Source organism: Mercenaria mercenaria, chromosome 2 (genome assembly GCF_021730395.1).
Source record: "Mercenaria mercenaria strain notata chromosome 2, MADL_Memer_1, whole genome shotgun sequence".
In the NCBI taxonomy this organism is placed as follows: Eukaryota; Metazoa; Mollusca; class Bivalvia; order Venerida; family Veneridae; genus Mercenaria; species Mercenaria mercenaria.
Window position 1 is genome coordinate 56872402 of NC_069362.1, and position 26766 is coordinate 56899167.

At 34.7% G+C, this 26766-nt stretch overlaps 1 protein-coding gene across 2 annotated transcripts in view; it reads right to left on the reverse strand.

Annotated features, from left to right (window-relative positions):
* The window catches only part of LOC123564001 (receptor-type guanylate cyclase Gyc76C-like), a 121168-nt gene that overhangs the window by 40016 nt on the left and 54386 nt on the right, over positions 1–26766 (reverse strand). For both annotated transcript variants that reach the window (XM_045357243.2, XM_045357242.2), the window contains exons 3-5: positions 16755–16875; positions 9412–9558; positions 1480–1664 (exon numbers count right to left, since the gene is read on the reverse strand). In XM_045357243.2, coding sequence (XP_045213178.2) covers positions 1480–1664; positions 9412–9558; positions 16755–16875 — 453 coding nt within the window. The remainder of the gene's footprint in view (positions 1–1479; positions 1665–9411; positions 9559–16754; positions 16876–26766) is intronic.

Consider the following 26766-nt stretch of genomic DNA (forward strand, 5'->3'; position numbering starts at 1 on the left):
TTTTCCGCGATAATGATTATGTCATTACACGTGATACCATTGAAAAAAACACGTATGAAAAGAAATCTATATATTTTGCATACAATCTGTCTTTAAATCATTAACACAAGATTTACACTGTAAGATAACATAAGAAAGTACAGACAGAAAGAGAATGTGTGTAGTTTTGTTAGGTTGTTTTTTATTTATACCAGGGTGAGATCTCGATGGATTTAAATAAGAACAGGTCAATAAGTTCTGTGAAAAACTATTAAACTTTTAAAAATGTATTACTTTTATGTTTTTGCGCGCTTTATTTAAAACAGACGGAAGTGAACTTGATAGTAAACATGCTTTTGTTGACTATAAATAGAAAAGCATTAAAACAAAAAACTTAAATGCACTTACCTCCAGAGTTTGGCTAAAAATGTTTTTGTTTTGTATTGTTCTTTAAAATTGAATTTTTGTCATATTATGTCATTATGTCATGAGGTTTTTGTTTCTAAACTACCTTAAAAATGCTAAATCAAGAAAAAAACATGGCCGGGTCGGGAAGCGAACCCGGGCCGCCGCGGAAACATAACTTTTCCTGCGTTCTTGACCGATACACCACTGGGGAATATGTACTTTACGGTTGTTAAATATAAAGCTTTATTATTAAGGCAGTTTACGCTCATGGTTTATCCCTACTCAAAGTGCAAAATCGAATGACACATAAGCGTAGCTAAAAGTCTCAAAGGATTTTTTTTTCTTTACAATTTTATCTGCCTTTTTTGAATTTCATGGACTATTACAAAAGATTTACTTCTGAATATTTTTATTTAGCTGTCCTTTAATTTTAACTTTGCTGCGGAATAGACGTTGATTTTACCACGACCTATCGCTATTTATTATTTTGTACTAACTAAAATATCGCTATCTAATTTGAATTATGATCTACATACGTGCCGTTTATAACATTGATTCCAGCTTTGTTTCATATCCAAAACAAAGAAATTACCTTTTACATACAAACTATTCACAAAATATCCTTTCTCTAATATTTCTTACAATAATCTGACTTTCAGAAGCTCTACATACCCTAATTGTTTTTTTTACCAGCTTATTAGAAAGTTATTAAACGGCGATTAGATTTTATACGTTGCTGAAAATGTCCAAATTCCCTTTAAAAATTTAAATGTCCAAATCATAACGTCATAAAACAGTTTGCCTTGGCTTCATGGTTGACTGATTTGAGTGTTCCATATCCAGAAATTATCACCTGGTATTGTTTTTTTAAGAAATATATAATTTTATGCCTCTACTAGAGTTTGCATTATTTGACCATACTTTAGGTTACAACTAGAACTATTGGATCATGCAATAAAGTTTACTGAAGCATGCGGAGTCATTACTACAGAGTTAAAAATTCAAACTTTAAAATATAATAAAATTTAAATAATGTAACATAAAACACAGTTACAAGAATGTAAACACTCCGTGTACTATGCTTATACTCACTATTTTTAGTCCTTCAATATCTATAAAAGGGTTTTCAAAGTTAAATGGTGGCGCTTCAAGATGTTTATTTACAAGTCTTGTAAACTCATCGTAGCCCGGGTATACAGGCGGAGAATGTGCCACGCCTATAAAATACTTGAATGCTTCTTGAATGTCAGTCGTCACGTTTTTTTCTGTGAAAATTCCTGAAAAGGAATATCAAATAAAGTTTTAAACATACCACTTTTAACATTTTATCTGATTTGCTATTCTTTGCCATACTGTATTCTAAGCTACTTTTATTTCTTCAAAAATATGTTTCCATTCTATTCAATCAATACCGTGGCAACTATGTGGTAAAACAACTTATATTGTTGTCACTTAGATAATATAAACCTTGCAAAGATAAATCACTATCAAATTGTAAAGGTAACTATTCAAATTATAAGAACAACAAGAGGGCCATGATGGCCCTATATCGCTCACCTGTTATTATTGCACTTGAGGACAAGAAGGTCCTCAGAAAAAATATCTAAGTCCAAAGGACAGGAACAACAAAGGGAAGAAATTTAACCAAAAAGAAAAAGAAATTCTTACAAGGTACAGATATGTCAAAAAACACCTAAAAATTGGAGGTACAATCCATGTTGTACCACAGAAAAGTGGTCTCGCTTTTTTCCCTACGGCCAATAATAAAAAAGTTACTAAAAATAAGCTATTTATAGTAAAGTAAAAGCGAAGTAATTAAAAAAAAAATTATTGCAAGTGAACAAAAGAAGGATCTGCCAAATAAATCTGTTGACATAATTGAAATTTCAGATCAGTATCTTCATTAGTTACGGAGATATACCCATTTTAATTTGAAATAAAGGGTGGTAATTTGACATAAAATCAATCCATAGTTATCTACCCTGATTGGCTCAGTCCAACTAATGACAATAATGAAATTTCAAATAAGTCCTATAAGTACTTACTGATATAAATCCATTTTGATTACAATAAGGAGAGGTAATCAGATATAAAATAACTCTGGAACCTACGATTGGATCTGATTTGTCATGGAATCCAAGATTTATTGCTGTTGAAGATATTTTGGAAGTTTGTATTAAATAAAACCAAAAATGAAGTATCTATATGGCTGCAAAAGCCAAAATAGCCAATTTTGGACCTTTAAGGGGCCATAACTCTGGAACCCATGACGGAATCTGGCCAGTTGAAGAAAGGAACCAAGATCTAGTGGTAATACAAGTTGTGTGCAAGTTTGGTTAAAATCAAATCATAAATGAAGCTGCTATTGTGCAGACAATGTCAAAATAGCTAATTTTGGGCCTTTCAGGGGCCATAACTCTGGAACCCATTAAGAGATCTGGCCGGTTTAAAAAAGGAACCGAGATCTTATGGTGACACAAGTTTTGTGCAAGTTTGATTAAATTCAAATCATAAATGAAGCTGCCATTGTGCAGACAAGGTCAAAATAGCTAATTCTGGCCCTTTCAGGGGCCATAACTCTGGAACCCATTATGGAATTTCGCCAGTTCAAGAAAGGAAACAAGATCTTATGGTGATACAAGTTGTGTGTCAGTTTGGTAAAAATCAAGTTATAAATAAAGCTGCTATTGTGCAGACAAGGTCAAAATTGCTAATTTTGGCCCTTTCAGGGCCGTAACTCTGGAACCCATAATGGGATCTGGCCAGTTCAAGAAAGGATCCGAGATCTTATGGTGATACAAGTTGTGTGCAAGTTTGGTTAAAATAAAATCATAAATGAAACCACTATCGTGCAGACAAGAAATTGTTGACGCACGGACGGATGGACGGACTGACGACGGACGACGGACGAAGGGTGATCACAAAAGCTCACCTTGTCACTATGTGACAGGTGAGCTAAAAAACATCATGATATTTATCATCAAAAGAAATATACCTTTTCAAGATGACCGTGATTATTATAGAATGACAGTGAATTTCATTTTCTATTCTTTAAATGATTTCTTTAATGTCCATAAAAATCCATAATTATGACATATTTAACCTAGTAGTCCAATTACTAATTTAAACATCATTGGTTCTTGAAGTACATTAAAAAAAATGTCTGCTGACCGCTTTAAGATAATAGTTTCCATTGGAGGAATTTTTAATAAAAATGTAGATCAATTATTAGATAAATACGAATTTGGCCTATCACTTAATGACCCATGGTCTGACATTAAGTCTTCCAATAAAATTCGATGCTTGAAAGCATAATGCTAAAGTGGCAAAAGGCGAAAATAAACAATGAAATGTAATATGTTGATATTTTCTTCTCTGAAGCAATGAAAAAATAGAACCTATCATTGGTTACTAAATCATTGAGATGAAACAATAAGTATTTCCAATAAAATCATTTACCATATTAGGGAGAATAGCGTATATAAATATAGAGGTAATCATTGTGATGTTTATCAATAAAACCAAAGTATCAAGTTTTCATTAAACAATTACATAATTGTCATCATTCATATGGTATTGTTTAGTTTTTTTCTCTAAAATTATATTAACTGGGTGTAGGCAGTGTATCATCTTAAAACTAAAGAAATATATTCCCGTACAGGTTTGCAACTAAGTCTGTTGTAAGTTAGTTTTTAAAATATTCACTGAGATCGCTGATTTAAAGTGTAAAGTCTTAAAACTGGTTGCACCTTAACCACTCGGCCCCGGAGGCCCCGGAATATACCTTAGTACATGTATATTCTAACAATATGCGAAAGTTCACTAAATAGAGATGCAGTTGTGTTGCTTAACAATATATGCAGGCTCTCTTCATAGTAATACTGTAAGCTTCGGCCATTGAAAACTGCAATCACTCTGTTACATTTCAAAGGTCCATAACTCATAAACTGGGCATTGTTCATTCATTTCTAATGACGTTTGCACATTAATTCTATAATGATTTTGGTCAAATCCCTCGAAAACTGTGGAAGGAGGAGGCTTATATTTGCATTGCACAACATACATTCAGGAAAATTTAAAAGAACGTAACTCTTACACAAGACAAGGTATTTTCATGTCCTGACGTGCCCAAGTTCACTTCATAATGATACTGCAAGTCCCCGTGTCTGCTATACATATTGCCTGGTTGCATTCTATGTTTCCATAGATTCTATTACAATATACAGCATTCTATAAAATTTCAAACGGCCATATTTTATAAAACTGGGCATAGTACATTCATGGCGATACATTTTTATACGTTTTGGCCAAACCCTTTTAAAACTGTAGAAAGATTTTTCGATGGACAGACGAAAGGAGTGACAAGTCGGCTACTAAATGTGTTCCTAACAAAATATTTCGTGGAACGTAAAATGAGAAATACGACATTATGGCAGAAATTAGCATAATTGTTACGGGATAAAGACGATAAAACTAAAGCTGCGCACTAAAAGAAGATAAGGAGGCATGGCGAGTTTTGCTGCACGTTAGTTAATTAAGCAGAACTACGAATATTCTTGTTGAAATAACAGAAATTGATTTTGTTGCCACTTCGCACTGGCACTTATTCATTCATTTAAAAGAATGCCTGTCTGCGACCTTAACTATGAAAGTATGATGACTGGTCCTTAGGTAGACATATAGATTTCATGGACACTTTTAGCAGTAATAAGAAATGTTAATACTCTCACAATTTTAGATGTAGCAAAAAACATGACCTACATATTTCTCCATATTGACTTATACATTAAATCAAACAATCTAACCAACTAAAAGTACTTGCGTATTTGTAAACTTGCAAGTCACCTTTAAACCAGGATTCATGAATATTTGTATTTTAAAAGTGATCTCTAGATCCATCTTTTATGAAGCAGACAGACAGACAGACAGACAGATGAAGAAAATGTCAGAAAAATGGACAAAATACCTAGAGGATATTACACGAGTGTCTTTTTATACTGAATTTATTAAACTCGTTGAATAAAATAATAAAATCTGAGGCTATACCGAGCATTTAATCAATTTTATTCAACGAGTTTAATAAATTTAATGTGGAAAGATACAGATGTAATATTCTTTTTGTCACATGTAGCTTTTTCTGTTGAAACATCTTTTTTTTTTCTTTCTTTACCTATTATAGACCAAATAAATTCGACCAACGTCTTCAATAAATAAACAACGTCAACGTCAAAGCTTTATTACACTAATGTATTATCAAATTTATGTAATAGCTTTATTACACTCCTACGACGTCAAACATGTGATAAAGTAGTGTACGTATCATTTATATTTCCTGACATGGTTTCATGAAAAAAAAAACAGTTACTGTCATAAACGTCAGGATAACCAAGCAGAATCATTTTGCTGCATTCAATTATTTTTATGACATTAATAAGACATATCTATTAGAGTAAAAGTTAAGATACTAACAAGTGCTTTTTGGTGTATGTAGGATGTGTACACGCCAATATGAGAAATACATATATCTGGTAAAGCGGTATTTTTATCTGTACACTTTAGTTTAGGTAGGGCTTCAAAATTATAGTTAGACAAACATTTAGAAATACATATATCTAGTAAAGCGGTTAGACAAACATTGAGAAATACATATATCTTGGTAAAGTGGTATTTTACAGCTTATACACTTGTGTTAAATCAAGGGTTCAAAATCCTAGGTAAACATTACGAAAGACATATATCTTGGTAAAGTGGTATTTTACAGCTATACACATGTGTTAAATCAAGGGTTCAAAATCACAGGTAAACATTAAGAAAGACATATATTTGGTAAAGTGGTATTTTACAGCTATACAATTGTATTAAATCAAGGGTTCAAAATCCTAAGTAAACATTATTAAATACATATATATGGTAAAGTGGTATCTTAAGCTACTGTAAAAGCAGATTTTTTTTTCGCGTGTGTTTAATTTTCGCTATATTTGCGGGGCCCTACATCTCACGAAAATTAATCTTCGCGTAAATATTTACCAATAGTATAAATCAAATTAAAGCCTGATATCATTTTAACAATTTCGCGAATATTAAACCCCACCAACATAAGCAAAATTACAAATTCGCGGAATTTTGACCCAGAAAAAATATGTGCTTTTACAGTATACACTTGTGCTTAATCAAGGGTTCAAAATCACAGGTAAACATTAAGAAATACATATATCTGGTAAAATGTTTTTTTACATCTATACACTTGTGTTTAAGCAAGGGTTCAAAATCATAGGAACTAGTTAAACATTAAGAAATGCATATATCTGGTAACGTTGTATTTTACAGTTATACTCTTGTGTTAAATCAAGGCTTTAAGATAATAGTTAGACAAACATTGAAAAATACATATATCTGGTAAAGCGGCATTTTTCGGCTATACACTTGACAAAAATTGAGAAATACATATAAATGTATCTGGTAAAGTGGTATTTTTAGATATACACTTGCGTTTAGGTAGGGCTTCAAAATCATAGTTAGACAAAATTGAGAAATACTATAATGTATCTGGTTAAGTGGTATTTTTAGAATATACTTGCGTTTAGGTAGGGCTTCAAAATCATGACAAAAATTGAGAAATACATATAAATGTATCTGGTAAAGTGGTATTTTTAGATATACACTTGCGTTTAGGTAGGGCTTCAAAATCATAGTTAGACAAAAATTGAGAAATACATATAAATGTATCTGGTTAAGTGGTATTTTTAGAGATACACTTGCGTTTAGGTAGGGCTTCAAAATCATAGTTAGACGAAAACTGAGAAATACATATAAATGTATCTGGTAAAGTGGTATTTTTAGATATACACTTGCGTTTAGGTAGGGCTTCAAAATCATAGTTAGACGAAAATTGAGAAATACATATAAATGTATCTGGTTAAGTGGTATTTTTAGATATACCCTTGCGTTTAGGTAGGGCTTCAAAATCATAGTTAGACGAAAACTGAGAAATACACATATCTGATAAAGTAATATTGCAAAGCTATACACTTGTGTTTAGAAGGGGATGGAAGTATACATATATATGGCAAAGCGGCATTTTAAAGCTCTACACGTGCGATTTTGTTGGGATTGAAGTATACATATATATGGCAAAGCGGCATTTTAAAGCTGTACACGTGCGTTTAGGTGAGGATTGAAGTATTCATATATATGGCAAAGCGGCATTTTAAAGTTGTACACGTGCGTTAATGTGGTGGTTGAAGTATACATATATATGGCAAATCGGCATTTTACTGCTATCCAACAAAATACTCTTTAACCTTTTCCTTTATTGGAAACATAAGTTTTGCTTCATGCATCAATTTGACAATTATTCCAGGATTAAACTTTAGTTTACATAATACAGACGATTTTCTGCTTAAGAAAGAATTCCCTATCAACCAGTGAGCTGGTGCTTAGAACGACAAAGATTAAAACATATATCAGTTAGGAGTTAATGTATAATATTAAGTAGCTCAAAATATTCATAAAGTTTCCATGTTGTTAGATGACAGAATATTGAATATATATGTTTTGCAATTATGCTCAGGTAACATTGTAAATGCTAGCTACAAATATGATATATATTTTTCATTAATTAACGTTCACTTACATTCTTAGCTGAGAATAAACGAAAATGTAATGAAAAACCTTTCAGGTCCTTTCATTTCTTTATTAAGTGATGAACTCAGTCGGCTGAAGCAAATTTGAAATGTCTCTTTAACTCTGAATGCTATGGCTTTCCAGAGGAAGTATTTCAATAAAAAACACACAAATTAGATATTATTGCCGAAAAACGTAAAATGTTCGCAGAGATTGTGAAGTGTTAATGAAGAAATGATTTTTTCCGGTGTTCATGCGAAATGAACGACAGAATAGGATAGGCAAATCCATGAATCGCAGCGGTTCATGTTTGATTTGTCGATCCGACATCTTATCTCGAGCGCAATATCGGTTTTCTAATCAGGATTTGCAGGTAAGCGCACAGTGCAATATCGGTTTTCTAATCAAAATTTACAGGTAAGTTCACAGTGCAATACCGGTTTTCTAATTAAGATTTGCAGGTAAGTGCACAGTGCAATATCGGTTTTCTAATCAAAATTTTCAGGTAAGTTCACAGTGCAATATCGACTTTCTAATCAAGATTTGCAGGTAAGTGCACATTGTGATATCGGTTTTCCTGACTGATTTTTCATAAAGGACAAAAACCTAGACATTCAGTAAAATATTTAAATTAAATTAAGTCTTATAATACGTTATATGTAATGATTATATACATAGGGGCATGTGCAGAGTTGCATATTTCATAACCTTAGGTTAACCGACTGCGTCAAAAACGGCTATCGCTTTGCTTGTTTGCGTTGTATGCTCAATAGTGCTTACAACGGAGCTGTCTGCCCTGTAGATATGTCAAGACAACAAGGTGTATGTAATTAATTGGGAAATGTTTATATCCTTGTGCATTTATTGGGCCGATATCAGCCTGCCGTGGAAACTTCAGGTTTACACGGTCACTAGATGTTTATCCTGTCAATACAATTTATGGACTACTTTTTCAGGTACTTGTACAATAGACATTGTAAGCTTGGTCAACAGTTCAAAGGATGCAGCGGTTGTTCAAGTATTTTATCATTTTATGACAGCAATTGCGGTGAATCGAGCAATAGAATATTAGGAAAGCCTTACTGGATATGTTTTCTCCGACTTGGATAAACTTCATTCTCGCATATCAGAGATCTACCATGGTTCCCAAGTTCGTCTCGGGATTTTTACGAATCTCTGATGGATGATAATGGTTAACTTCTACTTGCCAGATACACTTACGTTCAAAAAGTTTAACCTGGTATTCTTTATAATTTTTCATCAAAAGTGATCAATTTGTACTGTAAATACATATCCAAACATACAATTCAAACATGTAAATATTTTGTTTAAAAATGAATTTGTTCTGTAAATATGTATTCATACATGTACACAAACGATTTTGACATAAAAGTTTCTTACCTTTGAAATATTTTTGTGCATCTTTTGGGTCATATTGTCCTACATCAACTCCAACCACGAAGTATTCCCCTGTGTCGAGTAGGCCTCTGTCGTTCAAGTGGTCTAATAGACCAACAAACTCGTAACTTTGTCCCAGAATTACGTAAACTGGAGACAAAACAGTAAAACAGAAATGAAAGCATTAAGTCACTAATCTGATCTTTAAGACAAAGAACCCATCAAGAGAGAAGTGTATGTCCACATGAACAAAATGAGAACGATTACACAAAATGTTTCTAATTAAGTTGGTGAACATCTACCAAGCGGTACGTGAGTAAAAATCGTTACACTTCTAGGGTTCCCTAAGTTTAGTCAACCGGAAACATCTGAACAAACTTGAGAAAGTCTATCGAAGGGTGGTTTTGACCAAGTTTTGTGAAGATCCATCGAGCGATCCTTCATTTTTTTTTCTTTTCCCTAAGTGAAGAGGATTGTGTAGAGACAGGATGCTACAGGCAATGTTTGGTGTAATAAGATTAGCATCTTTATCAGTGAAATTTAGATGTAAATGAGTACAAATAATTTGATTCTGTAATTTAGAAATCAAACACATTCGTGGTCTAAAATATGTAGCAACGTCATTTTGCTAGCGTGATAGACAGAAGCGTTTAGTTCTACTTTATTGCTTACACAAAGTATATCAACCTTAATAACAGTTTCATGTAATGTACGTTTTTTTATCAGTTTCAAAAACTTGTGAAATTTTGACGTACTGCTTGAGGCTGATGCAGGCTAATTTAAAATACCTAAAGTCAACCCGGTAGATGTAAACTTACTGACATACTGGTATACTGAAATATACATGCAATATTTGAAGACACAGACCGTACGCTTCTGCTGAAAATGATGGAACCTTTATTATTCAATTAATCTTTAAAAAATCGGAAAGAATTACAGTTTAAGACAAAAACAAATGCTAATACTAGTAAATAAAGAAGCACAGCTGGTGATGTTCTCAACTTTGTTGTAATATTTAACGAAAATATTGCGGATATTGAACAGAAATAATGTAAATATATTTTCACTTAATTTTTGTTACTATATGTAGAAACATTATATCTACGGGTAAATGACAAATATTGGAATCGCTGTGTAAACAACAGACAATATCCAGTTACGCATATATATTTAACTCTGTATTTTATAAATATCTATCATGTCTCTATACTCTCTCAAGCTATATAGAATTATTTTTGAAATACAATAGTTTATCTTTTTTATTATTATACCGCAACGACATATCCTCCGCTGTTCTTATTTTATATTGTACTTATATACATAAATAATACAATGTCTGAACAAGATAATTGTACTTATTTAACCAATAAATCATATATCTACGACAACCAAAATATATGTGTTGTAGACATAAGTCATATCTAGGATAAAAAATGGACAGCCTGGAAGAAGTAACGAGAAATGTATACATAATAAAGATAAGTATGCCCAAGGATTTTGGCAAGAAAGTGATTTCAAGAAGTACTAGGACCAGGATATTGGCCAAAGTAAATGTCAGACGTATTTCTGAGATTCAACATAACCGATATGGCGAATTTTGGGTAATACAACAATCAACTTCAGTATATCTTAGTCAACAAACAGGGGCAAAGATAAATAATTAAACGTTCGGTGGCGTCAGTCTGTCTAAGAATCTAATCATTAACATGATCAGGTCGTAGAAAAACTGTTCAAAAACTGATTTATTGTACAGTAGGTATCAAAAACAAAATACAAAATAATTGCTGATCAAAGACGATTTAAACACTGAAGTCAAGATAATTTTAAAGCTTTCTAGCATTCTACCTCAGCAATTAAAATAAGGTTATGGACTTCTTTGTCAATGAGTTGAATTTGTCAAGTCTCCAAAGTGCAATCACATACGGTACATATCGCGGTAGAAGAATATGTTCAACCATGCACAATTTGGTGATTTATTATGGAATGGCTAAAAACATAATTCTGAAAATATATTTCTATTGCTTTTTACATAATTACTTTCGTATAACCACATCTGTGACTGAATACATATACTTTGTAGATGATGTTCAGCTGATTTATATTCGTACTCGTATATCCAAAAATAGAATAATCTAGGATTTAACTCCGTATTTCAAAACAAAACTGGGCAAGACTAAATCCCGTATTCAATCAAAGCCTTGAAATGTCTGATGGTTGCGGGTTTTTGGTAGATTTATTTCTGTTTAAATGCCAGTCTATGAATATACATGAATGAGAAACAAATACAAATTTAATGTGCCTCATATCTAAGATTAACTCTGCCTGAACCAGCTTGTGATGTAACCATGGGCTGGAATACCTTATCATTGATAGCTCTTATATAATCTAAATGGTCAGTGTGAGGGGATACAGGTTGAATAAGAACTGCTTGTTCATTGATAATTCATCCGCATTGTTCATGAATGGGACTATTTTGTGCTGCACATGAAAATCCTTTGGATGTGATTCGGAATCAAATAAAGATGCTATGATTGTCAGAAATACACTTTAACTTTGGTAGCGGGATAAACCCGCAACCAAAAACAGAAACCAGCTAGGATCTAACCCGTATTCCAATCAAAGCAGCTAGAATTTAACACCGCATTCCATACATAATCAGCCGGGATTTAACCCTGTATTACAAGCAAAACCAGCTAGGATTTAACCACGTATTCAAAACATAATCAGCTAGGATTTAACCCCGCATTCCAAACATGATCAGCTAAGAATTAACCCTGTATTACAAACAAAACTAGGTAGTATTTAATACCTCATTCAAAACATAATCAGCCGGGCTTTAACCCGTATTCAAAAACAAAACCAAGTAGGATTTAACAACACCGCTTCCAAACATAATCAGCTAGGATTTAACCCCACATTCCAAACATAATCAGCTAGGATTTAACCCTGCATTACAAACAAAACCAGGTAGTATTTAACACCTAATTCCTAACATAATCAGCTAGGTTTTAACCCCGTTTTCAAAACATAACCAGCTAGGATTCAACACCGCATTCCAAACATATGAGCCGTGCCATGGGAAAACCAACATAGTGGGTATGCGACCAGCATGGATCCAGACCAGCCTGCGCATCCGCGCAGTCTGGTCAGGATCCATGCTGTTCGCTAATAGTTTCTCCAATTCCAATAGGCTTTAAAAGCGAACAGCATGGAGCCTGACCAGACTGCGCGGATGCGCAGGCTGGTCTGGATCCATGCTGGTCGCATACCCACTATGTTGGTTTTCTCATGGCACGGCTCATATTCAGCTAGACTTTAACCCCACATTCCAAACATAGTCAGCTAGGATTTAACCCCGTATTCAAAACATAATCAGCTAGGCTTCAACCCCACATTCCAAACATAATCAGCTAGGATTTAACCCCGTATTCAAAACATAACCAGGTAGGATTCAACACCGCATTCCAAACATAATCAGCTAGGATTTAATCCGTATTCCAAAACAAAACCAGCTAGGATTTAACCCTGTATTACAAACAAAACAAACTAGGATGTAAGCCCGTATTCCAAACTAAACCAGCTAGAATTTAACCCAATATTCTAAACAAAACAAGCTAGGATTTAACCCAGTATTCCAAACGAAACCAGCTAGGGTGTAACCCCGTATTCCAAACAAAACCAGCAAGAATTTAACCAGTATTCCAAATAGAACATACTAGGATTTAACCTCGTATATCTTAAAACAAAATCAGCTAAGATTTAACTCTTTATTCCAAGCATAAGAAACTATAAGAAACCCTGTATTCCGATCAAAACAAGTTAGGATTAAACTCTAAACAAGCCAGGATTTAACCATGTATTCCAAAGCAAATCCAGCTAGCATATAACCTAGTATTCCAAACAAAATAAACAAGGATTTAATACAGTACTCCAAAACAAACTTGGATATAACCTTGTTTTCCAAAACCAAATAGGATTTAACCCCATGTGTCAAACAAAACGAACATGTCGATTCATCTCCGTATTCAAATCAAAACTAGCTATCCAATATTTCAAACAATAGGGCCATGATGACCCTATATCGCTCACCTGAGTTTAATTGCTTGCTTGAACAGTTAAAAATAAAAGAGGCCAAGCTAAACCATTTGGACAAACTTGATAAAGATCTATGCCAGGATGCTACTGACCAAGTTTGGTGTAGTTCTAACCAGATTATTCGAGATAAGTATTGAAATCTGTATGAAAAAGTATACATGTGGCTCAATTTGCTAAAGCTTCAAAACAAAAAACTAGGTGAGTAGGTAAAGAGTTTTCAAGAGATAACTACTGAAATCTTTATGAAAAATTCTACAGGTGGTCCAAATCTCTTTGCTGTAGCTTCAAAAACAAGGAAGTAGGTCAGCGTTAAGAATATTAAAGATGAATATTTAAATATGTATTAAAAGTTAATCATATGGTCCAAATGTTTTTGCTGTACCTTCAAAAACAGGAAAGTAGGTCAGCAGGTCTAGATTAAGACTATTCAAGATGAGTATTGAAATACAGTCGACATTGTATTAAGAGACCACCCAAGGGACTGCTAAGAAGTGGTCTTTAATGGAATGGTATCTCTTAATGAATTTCATGCAGATGAAAAAAAAGGTATTTTAACTGATTAACGTACTGTATCATTATGAACATTCAGTATGGTTTAAAAATCTGTTTTACAAATCGTGAACACTTTTCCAGTACACATACGTGAAAATTGATGTCTAGATTGTTTGTCAGTTCGGCTGATAAGAGGTTAATTGCATTCAGTCGCGTGCAAAACGTACTCTGCTATTACACAGATGAAAAATGCCCTGATGAATTTTGGTATCCGGTCGCTTTAATAATGATACTTTTGTGCGAATATTTTACTGCGGTGACTACATTAAATGTGATCGCTATGTTTAATAAAGAAGTCGTTTAATGGAATGAATTTATGTACTGAATAAACGTTCGTAGGATTTTGACGCGTCGTTTTATACAAAAATCGCTTTAATAGAGTGTGGTCGCAAGTACGAGTGAAATCAAAAAATTACAATGTGGTTCCAATTCTATGTTGTAACTCAAAAAAAGAAAGTAGGTCAGGGTCTGTCACGATTAGACATTTCAAGGTGAGTAATTGAAATCTGTATCAAACATTATTCGCGGTCCAATTTTCATGCAGTAACTTCAAAAACAAAAAAGTAGGTCAATAAATCACGATTAAAACTATTCATGACGGGTATTGCAATCTGTATCAAAATTTATACACACGTGGTCCAAATTTCTATGCTGCACCTTCAAAAACAAGAAAGTAGGTCAGTAGGTCATAATTAAGACTATTCAAAATGAGAATTGAAATCTGTATCAAGCATTACACTTGTGGTCCAAATTAATTTACCATTCCTTGAAAAACAAAGAAGTCTAGCTGTGTCAAACAGGGTACCACCCGGGGGTGGCCTATATTGATCCTAGGGTCATGATTTGAAAAATCTTGGTAGAGAACCAGTAGAGCATTCCGCATATACAATATCTAAGCTCTGGGACTTACGGTTTCAGAAAAGATATTTTAAAGGGTTTTCCATATATAAGCAAATGGTAAAACTGTTGACACCGGGGCGCAGTCAATTTTGACCCAATTGTCATATTTTCAACAAACTTGATAGTTGACCACTAGACAATACTAAACACCAAATATCTTAGGTTCCTGCCTTATGGTTCGTGACATGAAGTTTTTCCTATATAAGTCAATGTAAAAAAGGGGATACCAGGGCGTGGTATTTTTGTCCCCATGGTCATGATTTGAATAATCTTGGTAGAGAGCCACTAGAGCATGCCACATACTTAATTATCTAAGCTCTGGGTCTTATAGTCTTAAGGCAAGACTTTTTAAAAAATCTTTTCCCTATCCAAGTCTGTTTAAACCAAGTGCACCCTCCCCATTTTTTACCCCAGGGAAATACTTTGAACAGCTAGGGTTAAAACCTGCTATACGATGCTACATACCAAATATCAAAGCCCTAAGCCAAGTGGTTTTGTTCCAGAAGATTTTCAAAGTTTTCCCTATAGAAGTCTATATAAACCATGTGACCCCCAGTGCGTATATTGGACCCAAGGGGTGGATACTTTGAACACTTGGTAAATGACTACCATACAATATAATCTGTAAAAAATCCTTTGGAAGTAAGGTGTAACCAAGAAGAATAATAGCAAACTTTTGACTATCTTCTGAAGGTTATGAAATTCAACACTCTACGCCCTAGCACGGCATTTTGGAACTGTATCACACATATTTGAATGGACTCCATATCAAGGACCAGAAACAACAACACTGACATGAACTGTCATGGTAAGACTACATACGATGCTAATAACAAATATCCAAGCCCTAGTCGTTGTTTGTACAAGAAGAGAAATTTTCAAAGTTTCCCTGTATAAGTCTATATAAACCATGTGACCTCCAGTGCGACGCTACATTTGACCGTAGGAAATAATTTGAATAATCTTGGTAGAGGACCACTACATGATGCAAAATACCAGATATCAAAGGCCTAGGCCCTGTTGTTTTGGACAAGAAAATTTTCAAATTCTTTCTGTATATAAGTCTATATAAACCATGTGATCCCCAGACCGGGGCCATATTTAACCCTAGTGACATAAGTTGAATAATCTTGGTAGAAGCCCACTAGATGATGTTACATACCAAATATCAAAGCCGTAAGCCCTGTGGTTTTGGACAAGAAGATTTTCAAAGCTTTTTTCCCTATATAAGTCTATGTAAACCATGTGACCCCCAGGCCGGGGCCATATTTGATCCTTGGGAGGCTAATTTTGCACAATCTTGATAAAGAATTATAATGAGACATATAAGAATTAAAACCTTAGCCGTGTGTGAACAAGAAATTCAAGTTTCCCATGTAAGCTATAAACCATGTGACCCCCAGGGCGAACAAAACAAATTGGGATTTATTCTTGCATCCAAACACAAAATCAGTTGGATTAAACTCCGCATTTCAAATAAAGCCAGCTAGGATTTAACCACGTATTCAAAACAGACCCAAAAAGGATTTAACCCAGTATTCCAAACAAAACCAGCTAGGATTTAACCCTGTATTACAAACAAAACCAGCTTAGATTTAACCCCGCATTCCAAACATAATCGGCTAGGATTTACCCCTTATTCTAAACAAAACTAGCTAGGATTTAATCCGTATTCTAACAAAAAAACATGTGGAGCCTGTCAATTAAATATTGGGTGTCTGTTCACAAATAAAATTAGTTTTGCTGTTTAATCATGACATGCTTATTGAAAAAAGAAATATTTCTGTTAAAATACTTACTTCTTGTATCAACAAATGTTTCTTGAATTATTTTGATGAATGGGTTCACGGTATGTCTGTGGAAATAAGGTCCCTTGTAAACTTTCCGGAATGTCACTTCTATATCATAGATCTGCATTAGCTGAAATTTGTTAAGAACACAATTTCATCATAAAACCGTGAAAAATAAATCTGTTTTATTTTCTCTATCATAACTGGTGTAAATTGCAGAAGTGTCTAGGATCTGTAATTATAGCAGATATCCTGTACGACATTTTACAGCTGTAAAGACCTGTATTCTTGTTCAAAATTACAGTCATGAATATATCAAATTTACACCTGTAGATTTTATATAACAATATTGATTGTACAGCTGTTTATTTCAATCTATAGCTCTAAACGATTGTAAAACAGTTCGAATTATGCAACTGAGATATAGCTGTAAGAAAACTAGCAGCTGTAAAAATGAAAACGTTACAGCTGTAAATATGTCTAAAAGTTACATCTGTAGAAATGTTACAGGTGCTGAAAATGATGGTATTATTTTAAGAAAGCATTGGTACAAAAACTTTTTAGGATGCATTGTTTTTCTTTAGAAAGGATAGCAATTATTACAAAAATGGCAAAATAAATGATCTAGTAAGTAAAGAACAATATGAAATATGTATAGCAATTGTAAAAAAAGAGTAGGATACAAATTAGAAACTATGCATCAGATCTTGTTTATAACACATTCTTTGTCATGAAAACATATGACAATTTTGTTATTATTTCTTATAAACTTATCCGCTTTAGATATAGGGTAAATGGTTAATGTATGTACTTCTATATATTATTTTGCAACATATTATGTCATCAAACATTTCTACCTACTCCATAACGGTTAAAATACAAGCATTTTAGAAGATGTGGTGTCTCTGTGAATTTCAGTTATATCCCTCCAAAATGCATTAAAGATGACTGACAATACTCATGTTACCCTCCTGTAAATTTTGAGACATAACCATTTAACAGCTGTAACTTTCAACTTTTCATTACAGCTGTGTTTTTTAGACTTGCATGCTTTACACCTGCAAACTTCAACTGTACTCTGGTCATTTTCCACTTACATGTCTTTTACAACTGTAATTTCAAAATACAGATCTTTTACAGACGTTTTACAGCTGTAAGAAAAGTCGTAATTTCGTACAGAATGATAACAAAACTTAGGATTGTAATTACAGCAGAGATACATGTAAGCAGAATGTGTTTTTATAAAAGAGATAATAACAAGGTCCAGGGTGTAAAATTATAGAAGAGATGATAGAAAGACCAAGGATGTGTAATTACAGCAGAGATCATAGCAAGACCTAGGATGTGTAATTACAGCAGAGATCATAGCAAGACCTAGGATGTGTAATTACAGCAGAGATCATAGCAAGACCTAGGATGTGTAATTACAGCAGAGATCATAGCAAGACCTAGGATGTGTAAATCACAGGTGATAGTAAGGCCAAGGATGTGTAGGGAGTTTAATTAGAGCAGAAATGATTACAATACTATGGTGTGTAAATAAAGCAGCGATGGTAGCAAGACATAGGGTGTGTAATTATTGCAGAGATGATAAAAAGACCTAGAATGTGTAATAACAGCAAAGATGATAGCAAAACTAAGGAGGTTGTATTTCCACTACCGTCAATGAACAGGCTCAATCAACCTTATCCTGCAATCTTTTCGTTTATATCATGTTGGGCGACCTGTGTTTTTTCCACTTTTCTTATTTTAATCATAGCAGAGAGGACAGCAAGACGTTGAGTGTGTGATTATAGCAGGGATCATAAGAAGACCCAGGATTATAACAGGGATAAAAGCAAGACCTAGGGAGTGTAATTATAACAGCCATGATAGCAAGACCTAGGGTATGTAATTATAGCAGAGATAATAGCAATACCAAGTTTGTGTAACTGTAGCAGAGATGATAGCAATACTTAAGATTTGTTATTAAAGCGGAGACCTAGGGTGAGACGATAGCAGAACCTACGTAGTGTAATTATAACAGAGTTGATAGCCTAGGCTAGGATGTGTTATTATAGTCCAGGGTGTGTAGTTACAGCAGGGACGACAGCACCTATCGAGTGTAATCATAGCAGGGATGATAGCAAGACTTACGGGGGTGCACTTAAAGCAGAGATGATAAAAAGACTAGATTGCGAAATAACAGCATAAATGACATTAAGATTTAGGATATATAATTATAGAAGAGATAATAACAACAATATGGTGTGTAATTATAGGCAGAGATGATAGCAGGACCCAGGGTGCTTTATGTGGAAGACTATAAGAAAGAGCAACTCCTAGGTTGAGTAATGATATCAGAGATGAAAGCAAGAACTTGGCGTGTAGTTATAGAAGAGATGATAGCAATAACTAGGGTGTGTAATTGTAGAGGAGATGATAGCAAGACCTATAGGGTGTGTTATTATAGAAGAGATGATAAATATTATCAAGACCCAGGGTGTGTAATTATAGAAGAGATTATAGCAAGATCTGGGGTGTGTAATTATAGAAGAGATGATAGCAATACCTAGAATGTTTAATTATAGAATAGATGATAACAAGACATTGGGTATGTAATTATAGTATGTGTAATTATAAAACAGATGATAGCAAGACATAGGATGTGTAATTATAGCAGAGATAACAAGAGCTCGTAGAACACGAAATTCCCCCCTTGATGCATTCAGTAACTGCACAAGGAACAGAAATTATTTGGTCACTGTGCACTGGACATTTATGGGTCATTTACCAGTCATAAGTAACCGATCTCAGACCAAAGCATTCTCTAGCTATTCTCTAGCTATTTGGCGAAAAAGTTCTACTGTTCTGAATCAAAGTGACCCTGACATTGGACCTACCGACCTCAAAATCAATAGAGGTTATCTGCTGGTCATGAACAACCTCTCTATAAAGTTTCATGATCCTAGGCGCAGACGTTCTCAAGTTATCGCCCGGAAACGGTTTAACTGTTACAGATCACTGTGACCTTGACTTCTGACATACTGATCCCAAAATCAATAATAGGGATCATCTGCAGGTTATGATCAACCTCCCTATTAAGTTCCGTGATCCTAGGCCCAAGCGTTCTCAAGTTATCGTCCGGAAACGGTTTAACTGTTCCGGGTCACTGTGACTTTGATCTACTGACCCCAAAATCAATAGGGTCCATTTGCTGGTCATGGCCAACCTCCTATCAACTTTCATGATCCTATGCCAAAGGGTTTATTAGTTATCATCCGGAAACGGTTTAAGTGTTCAAGGTCAACGTGACATTTGACCTACTGATCTCAGAATCAATAGGTGTCATCTGCTGGTCATGACCAACGTCCATATCAACTTTCATGATCCTAGACACAAGCGTTCTTGAGTTATCATCTGGAAAAGGGGTAACTGTTCGAGGTCACTGTGTCCTTGACCTCTGACCTACTGACCTCAAAATCAAAAGGGGTCATTTGCTGGTCATTTGCTGGTCATGATCAACCTCCCTATCAACTTTTATGGGTTATCATCCGTAAACGTTTAAACTGTTCCAGGTCACTGTGACCTTGACCTTTGACCTACTGACCTCAAAATCAGTAGGGATCATCTAGTCATAACTAACCTCCCTGTCAACTTTTATGATCCTAGGCCAAGCGTTCTTGAGTTATCGTCCGGAAACAGATTGACATACCGACCGACCGACCGACCAACATGAAGATGAAGATGCAAAACAATATACCCCTCCTTCTTCGAAAGGGAGCATAATAACAAGACCTAGAATGTGTAATTATAGAAGAGGTGATAGAAAACCGAAAGTTTGTAATTAAACTAGAGATGATAGCAAAACCTAGGGCGTGTAATTATAGCAGAGTAAATAGCAAGGCTTAGGATGTGTTATTATAGCAGAGATGAAAGTAAGATGACGTAGGGGGAGTAATTATAGCAGAGATGATAGCAAGACCAAGAGTGTCATAATACCAGAGATAACAGCAAAACCGAGGGTTCGCAATTATAGCAGAGATGATAGCAAAACCAAGGATGTGTAAATATAGCACGATTGATAGCAAGACCGATGATGTGTTATTATATCAGAGATGATAGCAAGACGTAGGGAGATTAATTACAGCAGAGATGATCACAATACTAAGGTGTGTAAATAAAACAGCGATGATACAATACATAGGGTGCGTTATTATTGCAAAGATGATAAGAAGACCTAGAATGTGTAATTACAGCAGAGATGATAGCAAAACTAAGAACGTTTAATCATAGCAGATTTGATAGCAAAACTAAGGAGGTTTAATCAAAGCAGAGATGATAGCAAGACGTAGGGTGTGTGATTATAGCAGGGATAATAAGAGACCTATGATTTGTAATAATAGTAGAGATGATAGGAAGATCTAGGATGTGTAATAATAGTAGAGATACAGTACAACCTCTCCAGAGCGACCCTCTTTTAAGCAAAAACCTCTCTATAACAGCATCATCAAAATTTCCCTAAGCCAAAATATACTATCAAATTTACCTCTCCAGAACAACAACCTCTACATAACAGTCAATATTTGTATCTCCCAAAGGGTGTTGCTCTACAGAGGTTGCATTGTAATAGGAAAACCTAGGATGTGTAATTATAGTAGAGATGAAAGCAAGACCTAGGGTGTGTAATTATAGCCGCCATGAAAACAAAACCTAGGATGTCTAATTATAATAGAGATGATAGTAAGACCAAGTTTGTGTAATTGTAGCAGAGATGATAGCAAGCATAGATGATTGAGAGATCGGTGATGTGTAATAATCGCAGCGTTGATGGCCTGAGCTAGGATATGTAATTATAGCAGAGAATGTAATTATAGCAGAAATGATAGCAAGACTAGAGTTTGAAATAATAGCAAAATAAAGAGTAACACCTATGTTGTGTAATTATAACAGGGATGATAACAAGACCTATTGTGTGTAATTACAGCAGGGATGATAGCAAAACTAAAAGAAGTGTAATTATAGCAGAGTTAAAAGCAAGATGTAGGGTGTGTAATTATAACAAAATATGACAATAGGACGATGGTGTGTAATTATAACATGGTTGACAGCAAGACTGCGGTGTGTAATAATAGCAGTATTGACAGCAATATCTATGATATGTTATTAACGCAGTAAATGATAGCAAGACCTTAAATGTTGAATTATAGCAGTAATGATAACAAGACATAGGGCATGTAATAACAGCACATATGATAGCATGACCTAGGGTATGTACTTATAGCAGAAATGATGATAAGACTACATGTATGGTGTGTAGTTATAACAGAGTTGACAACAGGACCTAGGGTGTGTAACCATAGCAGAGCTGATAATAAGACCTAGGTTGTGTAATTTTTGCAGCGAGACAATGGTCTGTTATTAGAGCAAAGGTGACTGCAAGATCTAGGATATATATTAATATAGCAGAAATGATAATAAGGCCTAGGATGTGTAATTACAGCAGGTATCGATCAGGGATCTGTAATTATAGTAGTAGTGATGACAACACTATTGGGTGTAATTATAGCAGAGATGATAGCAAGATGTAGGATATGTAATTATAGCAGTGAAGATGATAAGACTATATGCATCCTGTGTAATTATAGCAGAGTTGACAGCAAGTCCTTGAGTGTGTAGCTATAGCATAGCTGATAACAAGACCTATGGTGTGTAGTTTTATCAGAGCTGACAGCAAGATGTAGGATATGCAATAATAGCAGTAATGATAACAAGACCTAGGATGTGTAATTATAGCAGAGATGATAGCGATAGCAAGACCTGGGGTGTGTAATTATAGCAGAGATGATAAGACTATTTTGTGTAATTACAGTAGAGTTGACAGCAAGCGTGTAATTATAGCAGAGGTGACAATAAGATCTTGGATGTGTAATCACAGATGTAATATTAGCAAGAGCAGGGTGCGTAATTATGGTAGCGAAGATAAGATAGTAAGACATATGGAGTGTAAAAATGGCAGAGATTATAGCAAGATATAGGGAGTGTAATATGATAACGAGGCAGTTTCAGGCAAAAATGAAAACAATACATGCAGTGGCCAAGGACAACCAAGAATGTTTACATACACAATGCCATGGTACGAGGGACATAGACTTCCGCTGTGAAAAGACATCTGCTGTGCACAGTGTCATATCAAATATATAATGTTATTCGCAGTATTTGTGTAGTTTAATCATATATTTTAAACATCTCCGCTGATAAAAAAAAATCACTTAGACTTTTCAGAATTAGCGTGGCTAAGCATAGGCGGCACAGTAGCATTCAAACAAAAAATTTGATGATTTGAATTCGTCTGCAAGCGTTCTCATTGGTCAACCAGTTGGTTGAAATAATTAGACTTCAAGGTGACGTGCAACGAAAGTACACCATTCGGACTTTAGAGGCCATGGAAAATATGTCTAAAGTAAGTGTGTGTATTTTTGTTTAAAGTGCACGTTATGTCTTCCCCACAACACCGCCTGGAAAATTGGGCACTTATAATGTTAGAGATTTTGGCAGCCACATACAGAAATGTATGTATTAATGTAGCAGACGCCATAGCGATGTTCGGTTACCAGTGCCAAAGTCTTAAAATGGTAAAAGCGATTTTTAAGAATCGCTAACAGACGGCAAAGGCCGAGGTAGAAATCGGTAAATCTACATTTACGTCGATCCGTGACGCCTTGACAGACTCATAATGGTACGTTTTTTCTTCCCTTAAATGTGATACTGTTTTCAGCACTCTAAAAGAACAACTGATTATGACTTATGTAAAGAAATTTACAAATATTTATTTTCAATATCAGTTCGTTTCAAATTAATAAAATTCAATAACATCGTAAAAATATGATAAGTAATAGTCAGAAGCACTAGTATTTACATAACCCTATTTCCGGTGACGAATTGAGGTAGAAATTTCTCTAAAACACTTCCAGTGAATATGAGTAATGTTACAAGTGAACCTGTTAGAAATCGTGATGTAAGGACCGTCTCTAAATTCATATACTTCTGGCGAAATGAAGTCTTCTAAGTAGAAAACGAAATTTATTTTTCTAAATCGAGCGAGCTGCTTTGGTTGCAAACGTTTGTTGATTTGTACACGAATGCCGGTTGGCGGCAATGCTTTATATCACACAGACGTGGAAAGTCTTCATTTTATCTAGGGCTACAATCAATGGAAAGTGTTTTTTTTTTTCATATATAAAATTGAAAACTGACATAATGTACCAAATAAAAAGCCAGATTAGAAATGGTTGTGGCTATAAGTATTGCTTATGTGTGATCAGACTATAGACAAAACCTTATGTATCCTTCGGGCTGAAACGAGTATTTGTCATGCTAGACATCACTTAGTATTATTATATCCATAAATGTTTTATTACAATTTTCTACATCTTGACAATAACACGGTGGGGGATCACAGATTGCAACGGCGCAACAAGTCTTGTAACTTTTTCACCTCTGCTAAAGATAAAGAGCAGCGTACCCGACAAAGAGTATACATTTTTGTGGTAGTGTTCAATGTTGAAGAGGAAAAGACAATCAAATAGCCGATATTTCTAAAATACAAAAGTGGCAAAGAACAGTCAGCGGATAGATGTGCTCATTCTTTACCTGTCAAATTCGAAGAAGCAACACGAACCTTGTTCTGTACGCTACTTAATATTTGTATAACACCCTACGGCTCAAAACAATATGTTCAAACTGACATTATTAAATAAAGTAAATAAACAAATGTTGAAATCCAAAACAAAATAACTCTTTGCAGATTGAAAAAATATAGGTACTGTACTATTTAGCAAAAACTTATCACTTTTTTACTGTTCAGATCAAATTTTAAAACGATTTTCTTGGCTTAAATAGTGCATGCTAATTTATACTGTGGATGTTCTCCATCAAAATCGTGAGTGTGGATGTTCTCAATTTAGTAATGTTTCTGTTTTTAATGAAATATCGTCGTACATCCTTAAAGTGGAATATACAACATTCTGCAACATTTCTAATCAGAAAGAAATAGATGAAACATTAACACTGACGGAAAAGTATGAAAATTGGACTACAAACAAAGTTATAATTATTTGAATACCTTAAACGGCAGCTATTTTGAGCACAGTGACATCATCATTTTTTCCTTATATGGGCATTACCATGTATGGTAAATCGTGAAAAACAACTAAGAGAATCATATTTTGCGGGCGATAATATAATATGAACTTAAGTGCGTGTGTAAAATTGCATACCTTAAATTTAAGCTCCATGTTTAATTGTATTTTACATATTTCTGGTATTCATTTTTGGTAATAAATAAGGAAAGAACAATGGCGTCACTGTGTCCAGAATGGCTGCCGTTTCATTAAATTGATAACATTTAAATTGCCATATCTCTTATGTTATTAGTCCAATTTTCACAAATTTTTCAAATGTTGAATATTCCCTTTAAACACCAAAACAGAACAATTGTTGAGCATTATGCTAGTCACTTATGTTAATTTAGCATCAAATCTGTCTTCGTTTCACACAAACAACTGCCAAAACTCACTTTCTTAGACATAGGCAAAAGTATAGTGCTGCTCATGCCCTTTTCTGTTCGCGTGTTCAGGAAAAAAACTATACGCACAATTTGGAACACTACCGGTAAATAGTATACTCCTAGAGGGTACGGTGCCCTTTATCACTAGCCGAAAGCTGTAGTAATAACAAAGTTACAACACCTTTCTTACCTGAAGCGGTGTTAATGTTTGTGTGACAACTCAGCTGCGCTGTTTTGTGTGTGTTTTTTGTGACGTTGCAGTATGCGTTTTCTCACCGCGATTAATGTATAGTATCATGCAAAATTTCAAATATTGCACATATGCGCATATTTTTGTGTACGTTAAAATGCTATTTTTGATGAAATGTGGAAAAAAAATCTATTTATGAAATGGTTTACAGTAAATTGTTTCGCAGTCGGAAAACTTTGAAACAATGATAATTGTGAGGCTGGGTACGCGCCATAAACCGATTCAAGATCCCTATGTTTTTCTTCATTTTTTTGGCCACGGACTGTTCCAAGGCGATGCCAAACTGTTCTCTTCTATTTGGTTGTTTGTCTGTAAAATTTATGTTCATGTTAACCATGTACACATCCTTATAAACAATGCCATTGATTACGTTCAGTTGAAACTCTTTTCCCAATGGATGTTATATTCATGTTTTTATGGTGAGTCTATATGGTTACATGTACATATTTTTCTCAGAAATCGTAATCACTGTTAGACCAAATGACAGACCAATAATAAACAGTAACACGTTCAATGAAACCTTACTTTTTTGTATAACTTAGTTACTCTCAATACTTAGATTTGTTTGATAAATATTGCAAACAATTTATAAGTAAAAGATGTAAGCGTTGTCATCTGCTTGCCGAAACACTAAACGCCGACCTTCATCAGCCAATGCAATAAACATGTTTGGATGAAAACTACCTGACGGAACTACATCAAAATTTGGTTTTGAGGGATAAAACATAACAAAATTAGGACTGCAGCCAGTCTATATACGTACAGTCAGCTGCCGGAGAAGAATACGTTTGATCTACATTGCAAAGCAGCGTAAACAAACTGTGTCATAAACATCTAAAAGGAGCTTGGTAGTCCAGTGACGAAGTTGCGGCAGCTGACCACAGGGTCTGTTGGAGCCCCAATGGGCTCACGACCACACCTGCTGCAGCTGACAACAGGTCTGCTGGATTCCCATGGGCTCACAACCACACTTGCAGCAGCTGACCACAGGGTCTGGACACCAAAGGGTCACAAGCACACCTGCAGAATCTTACCACGGGGTCTGTTGGGAGCCCTATAGGATCAAGACCACACCTGCGGAAGCTGACCACAGGGTATGTTGGAACCCCCTGGACTCACGACAACACCTGCGGCAACTGACCACGGGGTCTGTCCGAACAGACACAAGTAATTGTTTTTTTCTTCAAAGAAGCGGACCAGGGAACAATTGAAATAAACTTCAA